Source organism: Glycine max, chromosome 8, assembly GCF_000004515.6.
Source record: "Glycine max cultivar Williams 82 chromosome 8, Glycine_max_v4.0, whole genome shotgun sequence".
Lineage (NCBI taxonomy): Eukaryota > Viridiplantae > Streptophyta > Magnoliopsida > Fabales > Fabaceae > Glycine > Glycine max.
The window spans coordinates 44,737,134-44,749,165 of record NC_038244.2 but is presented as its reverse complement, the minus strand read 5'-3'; the positions used below and the strand labels follow the sequence as shown (position 1 = coordinate 44,749,165).

The window sequence follows — 12,032 nt, the reverse complement described above, 5'->3', positions numbered from 1 at the left end:
AAGGTTCAAATCTCTAGAAAAATATTCATATTTAGTCTCTGATTCTTCCAAAGAAAAGATATAGGGAAACCAAAATAAAAAAAAATAAAAAATCAAGGAGACACATGTGGTGTGAACAACCAAGGTGACTTATTAGGGCAATGATTGAGGGGGCAAAGGACTTGAAGAAAAGATTGGCGTGAATCATCATGACTCAAAAAACAAAGGAGTGACTGCAATTGGGCCCTTTTGTTTTGTCATCTTCGAAGAAGACTCTGCATCTATTTAACCCAACCCACACTCCAAAGAATCTAGAAAAGACATTGGGCCCATGAATTATTTGAGTGTCAAAGGTCAATTATAGCATACTTGTCGACTTAATAAAGAAAATTTCTTAAGTCAATTAAGTCAACGTGGAGGAGTCCTGGCCTCTCTGTTCATTTTATTGTATTGTAGGAGTAAGTCCAAAAATCATTGTGATAGCTTTTTGTTGTTTGACTTAAGAGTAAAAATAAAAGAAGCATGTTTCTTAAAATATTGTTTTTTATTAATAAGTATAAAAAGTTAAATTATGTACCTCTCATTTCTTATTTAACAAAATTCTCATGGAATTCATCAAACAATAAAAAAAATTGGTGCAAAGAATATTTTCAATATGATAACACAAAAGTTAAAAGATGCTCTCTTAAGTAATTTTTTCAAGGACAACCACACACACAAGCTTAAATTTAGTTAAGAAAAATTCACATGTTAAAGCACCAAATTCATGAGTTTATTTTTTTTATAGACTAGGTAATGTTTCTTTAGCCAAAAATTACTATTATGAGCAATAAAGTTATGTTTGTAGTTGTATATTCAAACTACAAATTTAAAATTACTGATTAAGTTAAACTCGATATACTTGATGCATATGGTATTTATATAGTGTAATTTTTATATACATAATATTAAAATTTTAAAGATTGTGTAAAAGTTACAAGATTAAAATGATTCGCAAATATCAAGGTTAATTTTTCAACACGCTTCTCTGTACATTAACAATAAGTTAACAACAACTTCCAAAAGAATACACATACTACTACAGCAGTTCTTACAAAAAACTATTCCTACAAATCCTTACAAAATAGCACTCATGCAAACCCTTACAAAATAGCAATTTCTATTGAAAGCAACTATTTCTATTCATTTTCAAGCACCCCTACGAAAAAAACATGGTATAAAATTCTTGTAAAACTGCTTGTTTGCTAAAATTAGTCAATTAACATAAAAAAAACCACAATAGGAATTAGGCAACACTTCATATGCATCACTCATTCTACATTACAAAACTTATTTTCTAGTCCTACTCAAAATCTTGTCATGACAAAACAGAAAGCAGAAGATGGACCTCATGTGAAAGAGCAACTGGACCGCTATAAAAATAGCTTTTGGGGATGACTTTGAAAGTGGGTTGCATTGCTACAGTGACCACTCAGAAGATAATGTTTGGCATATGCCTATACAGTAGCTATAACTGTAAAATAATTAGTGGTTGAATAAGGATATAACAGAGCAAATAAGTGAGAGCACAACTTTCATATGGATGTGTTATTAAGAGTTATTAATAAGTGGCTTCCATTTTCTTCATTTGTTAGTTTTATCTATTTACTATTCTATGTTATGGAATATAAGGTAAAACTATAATTTTTTTTAAATAAGTGACCAAAAACACATAAGTAAATTTGATTACACATCGATTTAAAACTTGAAAATATTATTGATCATTTTCACTTATATATTTTTTAATTTTCTCACTTTTATCCTATTCGAGACTTTTTCACTCAGATTTGTCTTTCCAATATAATAAAATAATAAAAAGTTTGAAAGCTTTTGGAAAGATTTTTCCTAAAAATTAATAAAAGGTCCATGTGCGAGGACCAGGACCAACATGCTTTATAGGCCACAATTTCTGACAAATTTTGCTTCATCTATAGTAGAAAATTTTACAGAAAAATATACAAAACATGGTGCCAATAATTTCCAGGGTGGTCCAAATTGGCATATAACGAGCTTGCATAGTAGATAGTAAGGCTTTAAATATTCGCATTGCGGTTTTGTCGTGCAGCAAATTATGGACAAATATGACCGATGCGGTCAAATTTGTGTTCACGGATAGTTAAAGAATATTGATATTACTGTCCAAGTCACGATGGCTGACCCTTTTTTAAAACCTTGGTAGTTAGCCATACCATAGAGACATGGTCCTAAAGTCTGGCCTGAGATGAATATAAAATGGACTAATCTTCTTCTGACTTGTGAACTCTCTTTGAAAAAACGACCCTCTCAGCCAACCATTGCACCAATTCGTCAGAATTATGGAGTTTACACACAGAGTTACAACTTACTACAAATGGAATAACTTGTTTTCCTCTGTGGCTTCTCTCTTTCTCTCACCTGAAATCAACTTGGTAAGACCTTAACTTCTAGAAACTCGTAGTAGCATTCATTATCTGTTAGGATGAACCAAATGATATTCATTATTCCATTCATTCACACTGAGGGAAACTTCAACACTAGATGTGACTCAACTGAATAAAGATGTTGCTTTTACGCCAATGATTCTATGAAGTCTGCAATGAGAAATCCAAAATTTTGTGTGTTGTTCCTTTAAGTGAAAGATGCTAGACGTAAGTGGCCTAAAGTATGATAGAGAAGTTGAAATGAACTTCCATTACAGCATAGGACAAATTTGATTTATGAGTATGATCTGAAACCATTGGTGTGCTTTCAATTCAAAAGTCAGAAAAACATGGTTTTCAACTTTTCATCACCACTTGGTTTTTTTGATGAACACCTAACAACACTCCCCACTTGACTCTTCTGGTCCACAGATTCTGAATCTCTTTTACTGTTTGGATCATAAAAGTAAGCTTGAAAGTAGTAAAAAAAAGAGTGAATAAAAAATTCCATGGTGAGTATGACGTCTGATTCCTCAATTATTTGGATGGTTTAAAAAGCACTATACATTAAGGGTTAACTTCCTTAAAACCTTATAAAGTTATATAATAATTAGCTCATAATCACACCTCATGAAGCATCAAAGAAGCTACGTAAGCTAGCTTTGGCATCTTTTTCCCCTTTTTCCTCCAAGCCTATAACTATATTCAACCCAATCTGCACTGGACCAAGTGTAAAAAGACATTTTCCTGATCTTCTGCTGTGCCAAGAAAGCAGGTAGTGTATTTTTCTTTTACACAAGCTAGTTAGGTAAGACATGTCTTACCAAAAGTTTTAGTGTAATTTTGCATCATTGAGTTACTCTACCTAGACAGACAAACTGACAAAACACAAGCCATTCAGGCACTTGTTCATTAGCATAATTCAGATTAGTTTAAACCATTTCAGCAACTTAATTATCATGTGCTTCTCTTTCATGCAATTAACTTTAGTAGATTTGGATAATCACATCACATGCAGGGAAACATTATGTAGTTCCCCAACATATATATATTATTAACTTCGATTTCAAGTAGATGCAGCATAGTTTGTCTTTAGTTTTGTTAGCTTAAGCCTTTCTATGGGATTAACATGCAGTAATCTCCATGAGCTTCTATTGAATTGATACTTTGATCAAGATGGATGGGAAAAACTCTCTTCAAATAACTAGAAGTGGTATTGGTGCTTATGATGATGATGGACATGCCAAAAGGACTGGTAAAGTTCTCTAGGACACCATAAAATATCCATTTTGATGTATACTTGAATTTGAATCCTGAATTTTAGTCCTTCCATGAATTCTGCCAGGGAATTTGCAGAGTGCTGTAGCTCATATCATTACTGCTGTTATTGGTTCTGGTGTTCTTTCTCTTGCATGGAGCACTTCCCAATTAGGATGGATTGGAGGGCCATTTTCCTTGCTTTGTTGTGCAATTGTCACCTATATTTCTTCATTCCTCCTGTCTGATTGCTACAGAACTCCTGATCCTGTCACTGGGAAAAGAAACTACTCTTACATGGATGCTGTTAGAGTTTATCTTGGTAGTAACACATTGAACTCTTTCTCATGTGCTTCTACAATCATTCTAGCTAAACATAGATATATACTTTAAATGAACTACAATAACAACAACTGTAATGTCTAATTGTATTTTTTGTTATTCAGGTTATAAAAGGACATGTGTAGCTGGCTTCCTTCAATTTTTGACTTTGTATGGGACTAGTATTGCTTATGTACTAACCACAGCAACCAGTCTGAGGTACTTTCCTTATGAGAATACCCTTAGAGAGTCTGGCTTATTGATTTTCCTTATGAACTATGATTATTCATTCTACTATACAGTGCAATTCTGAGATCAAATTGCTATCACAAGAAAGGGCATGAGGCTCCTTGCAAATATGGGGGCAATCTGTATATGGCACTGTTTGGACTTGTTCAGATTGTAATGTCATTCATACCGGATCTCCATAACATGGCATGGGTTTCAGTTGTTGCCGCACTTATGTCCTTTACATACTCATTCATTGGACTAGGACTTGGCATAGCAACAGTCATAAGTAAGGCTAATCTTCAATCATATTTTCTTATTTTAATCAAAAGAGATTTTTAATTTCACAAGACTTCTCAACTCCGACAAGGACAAAACTTAGGAGGTACAGTTTCTTAAGAGCTATTGGTGCTGTTTTCTAATTAAATGCGTAATCCTTTAATGTATATCTTTATTATATGGATTACTGAGGTGAAACTTCAATTCAGATTGAATAACGATACCAAAAACATTTAAGGAACTGTATGTAAGTTTTGTCCTTTTGAGAATTAAAGCAACACCGTGAAGAAAGAAAAATCCACATCATGCTACTACAACATTGGTCCTTAGGACTTTGGTTGCATTTTGCAGAAAATGGAAGAATTATGGGGAGCTTGACAGGAATACCAACTGATAAAATTGCTGACAAATTTTGGTTGGTCTTCCAAGCACTTGGTGACATTGCCTTTGCCTATCCATACTCCATTCTCCTTCTTGAGATCCAGGTACCTTAACATTTCATGCATATACTCAAATTGGGTGGGTAGAGGGTGACATGAGACACAAAGAAAAGAATTTATAGCTGAAACAATGTATTGAATTTTGTTGAACAAAGGACACTCTAGAGTCTCCTCCACCAGAAAATCAAACAATGAAAAAGGCTTCCATGGTTGCAATCTTCATTACAACATTCTTCTACCTGTGCTGTGGATGCTTTGGATATGCAGCTTTTGGAAATGATACACCAGGAAACCTCTTGACAGGGTTTGGATTTTTTGAGCCTTTCTGGCTCATTGACCTTGCTAATGCTTGCATCATTCTTCACTTGGTGGGAGGATATCAGGTACTATTAATGTTACATATCAAAATTAACTTTAAAAAAAGTACACATGAGATGATCTTTCTGTGTTTGTCTAATGTCAAAAATAAATTATTATTCTTAAGAAAATTACAATTCCAACAGTGCAAGAGAAACTATAAATAAATAACATCAGAAGAGACACAGTTGGGAAAAAGTTCTACTGTCGTCTGACACCAACATGTGGTTATTTACAAAATCCAAGCTATGCTATGCTATGCTTTTTAATTGTAGTGTGAATAAAATTTTGTTTGGATTTGATTAAATTTTAGTCAATCACTGCCCTTTTTGCCCTTGTCTGTTAGTATTTGACCTATTCTGGGTGAAGATGCTAAAGTAAATTATGAATATAAAATCAATTTTTTTCGAGACATGGAATATTTGTAAAAAAATTCAAGCTCCATTTTTTATAGTAAGTAATCAAGAATAAAGAATTAATCTCTGAATTGTATTCTATTTAAATCAAATTATTTATAATATTTAATCATTCCAACCCTGATTTAACTCCTTTTTAAAGGAAGAAAATATATAAAATAAGAAATAAAGATATATCCACCGACCACGATTTATTTAGAGCAAACTAAGCTTTCAATATACTTTAATTCTACCAATAAATTGACGGTCCCAGTAATATTGGACTCAGTTCTCTTAGGTAAGACCTCAATTCGAGTTCGATGGATGAAAAAAATGTGAATGAAATAGGAAAATCTCATTAAAGGTGATCAGCTAAGTTTGTCGATAAGATTAACTATCGATAAAAGCATAAATATTCTAGGTTAAAAAAATACTTTAATTCTAATAAAGGATAAATACCCTTTAATTTTCTTACTTTACGCATTTTCTAATTTTAAAAATTAAAATCCTTCCAAATACAACTAAATTGAAAATGATTTGGTATCAACATTTATTCTTTCATTGCCTTTTTATGTTACCTAACTATTCATGTTTGTGCTTTCATGTATGTGTTCTTCTCCTCAGATTTACAGTCAACCAATATACAGTACTGTTGACAGATGGGCTTCAAGAAAATTCCCCAACAGTGGCTTTGTGAATAATTTCTACAGAGTGAAACTTCCTTTGCTTCCTGGTTTTCAGCTAAATCTTTTCAGGTTCTGCTTTAGAACAACCTATGTGATCTCAACCATTGGTCTTGCAATCTTTTTCCCTTACTTCAACCAAATCCTAGGAGTGTTAGGAGCCATAAACTTCTGGCCATTGGCTATATATTTCCCAGTAGAGATGTACTTTGTACAGCAGAAAATTGCAGCTTGGAGTAGCAAATGGATTGTTCTTAGAACATTCAGCTTTGCTTGCTTTCTGGTCACTGTAATGGGCTTGGTTGGCTCACTTGAAGGAATAGTAAGTGCCAAATTAAAATAGCTGAAAGCCTGAAAGGTTGTTTATGCCACTCCCCTTAGTAATGCTTACTCTATTTGAGTTTGTAGATTGATGGTTATATAATGTTTCATATAAAAAAGTTTAAAGCTGAATGCTAGTGTTATTGAGAGTAAGATAGAGTACAAGCAATTGTGGGGGATTTCAGAAAGTGAATAAAGTGGTACTGCCAGTGCCATTGGAATAATACAAGTTTTGTTTGATGAAGAACTCACCTCAAAGGAGAGAATTCTAACAAATTTGTAGTTTGATATTAATGTAATTGTACTGTATCATCAAATAGATTATATCAAATTTTAAATTAATGATTATTAACCCCCGTGCTTTATTTTCTAAAAAGTAAATAGTATGGACAAATTTTACACTTTTAAGTCTTAACCAATAAAAAAATTGTATGTATGATAATTTTATTAATTTTTAAAATAATTTTTTAAAAAGTTATATCTAATATGAAATTTTATCTATTGATTATATTTTTTTTACACTAAATGTTAAACATGTAATTTGTACAAAAATACCTATGGTATTCCCATCCCTATTGTGAATAAACTTTTCAAATGACTTAAAATTTAACCTTTTTCAAATAAATAAACCTATGCAAAAATCTTAGTCTAATTTGTTTTCTAAAAGTTATGATCTAACCTAACTTTAATATAAGTAACAGGATTAAGTAAAACTAGACCCGTCATACTCGGTTTAGTCTAAGGTTGATTTGTACAGATTTAAATATTAAAAATTAGATTCAATATATTTTGAAGACGGATTTGGGTTAAGTTTTGGGTCATTCCAACCTGTTTCAATTGTCTTATATTTTTTTTTTAAATCTAAGTTTTTTTAAACAAATATATATTATTAATACATATTTTTATTTGATAGATAATATTCTATATAGTATGATGTTATATTTATAATGATAGTATTTATTTTTAAAATACATATATAGTACAATATATCTTAATTTATGTTTTATTATTCTTTCATTCTATGATTTAACTTTATAAAATGTTAAGATTGATATATTACAAATATTAAGTTAGGTTAACATGATACTGTCCTTAATTTATCGAGTTTTGATAAAGTTGGATCTAAAAGTATGTTTTTTCTTCCTTTTGAAAACGTAACCCGCAACCCTAACACACACAACGTAAACCATATACCCTACGGTATTCCCATCATTAACCTAGTTCTGTAATATTCTCAATCACGCGAAGACGAAGGTGAGAGACGCAAGTTTGACTAATGACACTTCTGAAGAAAAATAAATAAAAAAATCAGAGTCCCGACATGATCAAAGAGATTTGAAATTGAAAAAAGAAAACATAGGTTGAATCAAAAGAAAAAACCGTAAAGTAGTCAAGTAAATCTAGGAACTAAAAACATGATTCGACTGAAGAAAAGCTGCATAGATACGGAATAAATGATAGCTATAAAATAGTAATTTACTTAAACATTTTTGTCTGAATGAGTCTATAATGTTCATCAAATATATACACCAGCCACGGAGTTGATGATGACATGCAAAGAATAATACTGTTACTGACACACTTTTTTCTTTTTTCTTTTTTCTTTTTGAACGGTTCAACTAAGTGAGTTAAATCTCTAGTTGAGATGTAATAAATAATATAATAAAAAGAAATAAACATAAAAAAATATTATTGTCTAAATAATGTCCCTAAACTTTTTAAGAAATTTTTTTTAGTCCATATATATATTTTTTACTGATAAACATATCTTAGCTTTTTTATTCCTTATTTTTAGTTCTTAAAAAAATAACCATTTTATCCAAATAAAAAATTTAAAATACAAAAAAGCACTTTATCTAAATAAAATATTTTAAAAACTATTTTTTTAATCAAAACAATTGAATCCGTATGCATTTAAAATTTAGAAAATTTCAATCCAAAGACTCTAAGAGAATCCATTGGTGTTAGTGTAGTTAGAAGTCAAAAAGATTGGAGAGCACATGCAATGACCCTTTGAATAGAATGACGCAAGTGGGGTATTGGAGGGGAAAATGGCATCACGTAAGAATGCGTATAACTATATTCTACACGTAATTTACTTATATTCGATAAAGAGCTCTGGCCAAGAAGAATTGTCAAATGAATGTTAGTCTTTCCCAATAAGATAAAGTGAGATTTCTGAATCTTGGCCGAAACATATCTACGTTGAATAGAGAACATTGGGTCAAAGGTCAGCCCACCTTGCTAATAGTGTTATTGGCACTACCACCACACCTCACACCTCACCCCACCTCACCTCGTGGGCCCCACCCCTAATATGTGCACCCCTTGCCTCCCTCTTTTGTTGCAGGTCTTGAATTTGTGTTCTTGTCTGGGATGTTCCAATGGTGGGTTGGGATGTTGTACAGTATACAACATAATTTTATTTTCATTGTTTTTTTTTCTTCTTAAATTACAATTTTTATCTCTTTATAATCTTAAATTTGTGATTTTTGTCTCATTATTTTTAAATTAAAACATTTAGTACTCATATTTTTTAAAATAGGCAATTTTCAATTGACCCTCTAGTCAAATGTTGAATTTGATTTCATATATTAATATTGACGTTGAATTTATGTAGATAATTGACAAAATGCTTATATGAAAAAAATTAAATAAAATAAAAAATAAAAAATGTCTTAATAAATATTAAACTCATCACCCTTTATTTGTACATAAATAAGATAATAAGCCACTAATACACTTGTCTCATTTAATTAATTACATTAACAATATTTTTATGTATAAATAAGATGATAAATCACTAGAGTTATTAATTTTTTTTCAAATTATCAAAATTTATAAATTAAAATTATTTTATGTATAAATATTTTTAATTTTATTTATATCATTTTATATGTTTTTATTTTGAATATCTTACATATTTTTAATTTTATTTTACCAATTTTTTATTAAAATTATTAAATTAATATATATATATATATATATATATATAAATAATTTACATATGAAATTTAATTAAAACTAGTAAAAAATAAAAATATGTAAACTATTCAAAATAAAAATTATAAAATGGTATAAGATAAAATTAAAAGGATTTATATATATATATATATATATATAATATTTATAAATTTTCATAATTTCAAAAAAAAATTAATAATTCTTGACTAATGATACATACAAGATGATGATAATGTAGTTAACTAAACAAATCAAATATGTTAGTAATTTAGTGTCTTGTCTATGGATAAAAAGTCATGAATTCAATTTCTATTAACACACTTTTTTATTTCATTTAATTTTTTTTCTACATAAGCGTTATGTTAACAATCTATATAAGTTTCATGACAGCACTAATACGATATATCAAAATCAAATTTATTAAAAATCTAAAACAAAATATGTTAATTTATTAGGAACTAAAAGAAAATATCGAAGATCAAAATAAAATTTTTATTTTATTAAAAACTCAATCTAAAAAAATAAAATTAAGAATACAAAATAAAAGTCCTTAATTTATATCGAAGATCAAAACATATTAGCCTTTATTAAATATTAAATTTAAACCTTTATAACAACTTGTGGATCTGTCAAAAAGCAACCTTAGGGATAACACTCCTTGACTGTTGCTAGTTAGTTGTACTAGAGATTTTTTCATGGGGAGATGAACACCGAGTGGTACTGATAGAGTATTGTTTTGTGTATTGTGAAAAAAACGTGTAAGTAAAATTTTCCTGTCTCTTCAAACATAAAATCACTTTTCTGCTACGCCTATCTCCTTTTTTATTGATTAAAATTTTACTTACAGCACTTCTCACAGCAAATAGCATTGCTATTGGTATGCACACATGCATCGTACGTGAAACCTCGTTATTCATTTCAACACATCACAGGTATCTATTTCTCTTATAGCTTTTATGCCAATAATTCTCCATATATTGTTATGTGAATTCAAAATTTGTCTTCATGTTCATTGAGATGAAAGATGATAGGTGTAATAGGCCTAAACTATGATGAAGAAACGTCGAAAGGAACTTGGTAATTATAGGAATGACATATTTGCCATGTAAGTCCGATTTACAAAATATAGGTGGGGTGCTTATTATGAAAAGATCATAAACATATGATTGTCAATTACTTGGTTCTTGAAGACTACACAACAATCCACCCATGTAGTTTTGGACTTTTGGTACATAAACATTGATTTTTTTTACAATTTCAATCATAGTGTGTTTTTTGTTTGTTACAATATCGATCATTAAGCTAATAGAAATTTTCAGGATGGGAAGACACTTGATTCCTCCATTATTATTTTGAAGGTGTTAATGTAATAATCACTTCATAATCTTCTCATCTCAGGAGGCTTCACGTAGCTTCCTTCAAAGAATTTGTTTCAGCCTTAGCATCCTCTTGTATTTATTTTCTCCTAATCTGTATTAAGTGCTTGTTAATATGTATATTGGGATGTATCACAATATATTTTTTTTTCAATAAAAGATCAAGTACATAAATTAGGACGATTTGGATGTACATATTGAATTTGTACCTCAAATTTGATAAAAGAATAACATTGTCCTTTAGTATAAAAAAAAATAGATTTTCCCTTTGTCCAATTGCATGAGTCAACAGCTACAAGTTTGTGTTCAAGCAATTGACACTCTATCTTGTCCTTTCCTTAATCTCAGTTCTTAACCTTTCAAATTGTTGAGTAGGACTCATTTCAAATTTATTTCTCAAATATATATATTTCTTTGTTGTTACATCTTTGAATTTTTTAGTTTATTGTATCAAATGAGTAGGACCCTTTTTCCAAGTATGTTTCCTTGATGCGCTATGTTTCATGAAGCACAAAGACAAACAATAAATCTGTGTTTTTCAGTTCATTGTTATTATTATTACTTGAAAGTACACATGGCTTTATCTGTATTGTTGTTATCATTTATACAATTTCGTCATGCTTATAAAAAGTTTTAATATATGTATTTTTTAAATTTATATTTACATTCTGTACGTATCCTAGATTTTTTTTTAAAAAAATCTCATATCCCATACCTAGTACTAAAAACTTAGAATGACACATTGACAACAGAACCACATAGGTACATGTAACATTATCAGCAGATTTCAAATTAATTAATATGCACTTCCTGTTTTATTCTTTAATTTCAAGCATTTATCTTTAATAAGTTGTCCTACATACTCCTAGTCTTTCAATAAGGGGACATTTATAAGTTTTAGAAGCTTCATATAAAATTAAGCATATGCATGGACATGGACTTGATTGCTACTGAGGCAATATAGATATCAAGTTCATGTTCAAGTTAGATGCAC

The 12,032-nt window shown here is 30.0% G+C and overlaps 1 protein-coding gene across 2 annotated transcripts; it reads left to right on the top strand.

Moving 5' to 3' along the window:
• Nucleotides 1-2,213: 2,213 nt before the first annotated feature.
• On the top strand, nucleotides 2,214-7,040 carry LOC100781077 (probable amino acid permease 7). 2 transcript variants are annotated; one of them, XM_006586116.4, is made up of 8 exons: nucleotides 2,214-2,426; nucleotides 3,553-3,672; nucleotides 3,763-3,996; nucleotides 4,121-4,214; nucleotides 4,298-4,512; nucleotides 4,854-4,987; nucleotides 5,098-5,325; nucleotides 6,319-7,040. In XM_006586116.4, the coding sequence occupies exons 2-8, from the start codon at nucleotides 3,594-3,596 to the stop codon at nucleotides 6,718-6,720; spliced, it is 1,386 nt and encodes a 461-aa protein (XP_006586179.1). In that variant the 5' UTR covers nucleotides 2,214-2,426; nucleotides 3,553-3,593; the 3' UTR covers nucleotides 6,721-7,040. The 2 variants fall into 2 exon arrangements, with proteins under 2 accessions (XP_006586179.1, XP_003532199.1); XM_003532151.5 differs by lacking the exon at nucleotides 2,214-2,426 and adding an exon at nucleotides 3,031-3,192.
• The last annotated feature ends 4,992 nt before the right edge of the window (nucleotides 7,041-12,032 follow it).

Excerpts from the sequence above, each read along its gene's own strand:
- LOC100781077 (XM_006586116.4), top strand. The coding sequence starts at position 3,594 with ATGGATGGGAAAAACTCTCTTCAAATAACTAGAAGTGGTATTGGTGCT. Across the intron at positions 3,997-4,120 it reads TGCTGTTAGAGTTTATCTTG|GTTATAAAAGGACATGTGTA; the intron begins GTAGTAACACAT and ends TTTGTTATTCAG. Across the intron at positions 4,215-4,297 it reads ACCACAGCAACCAGTCTGAG|TGCAATTCTGAGATCAAATT; the intron begins GTACTTTCCTTA and ends TCTACTATACAG.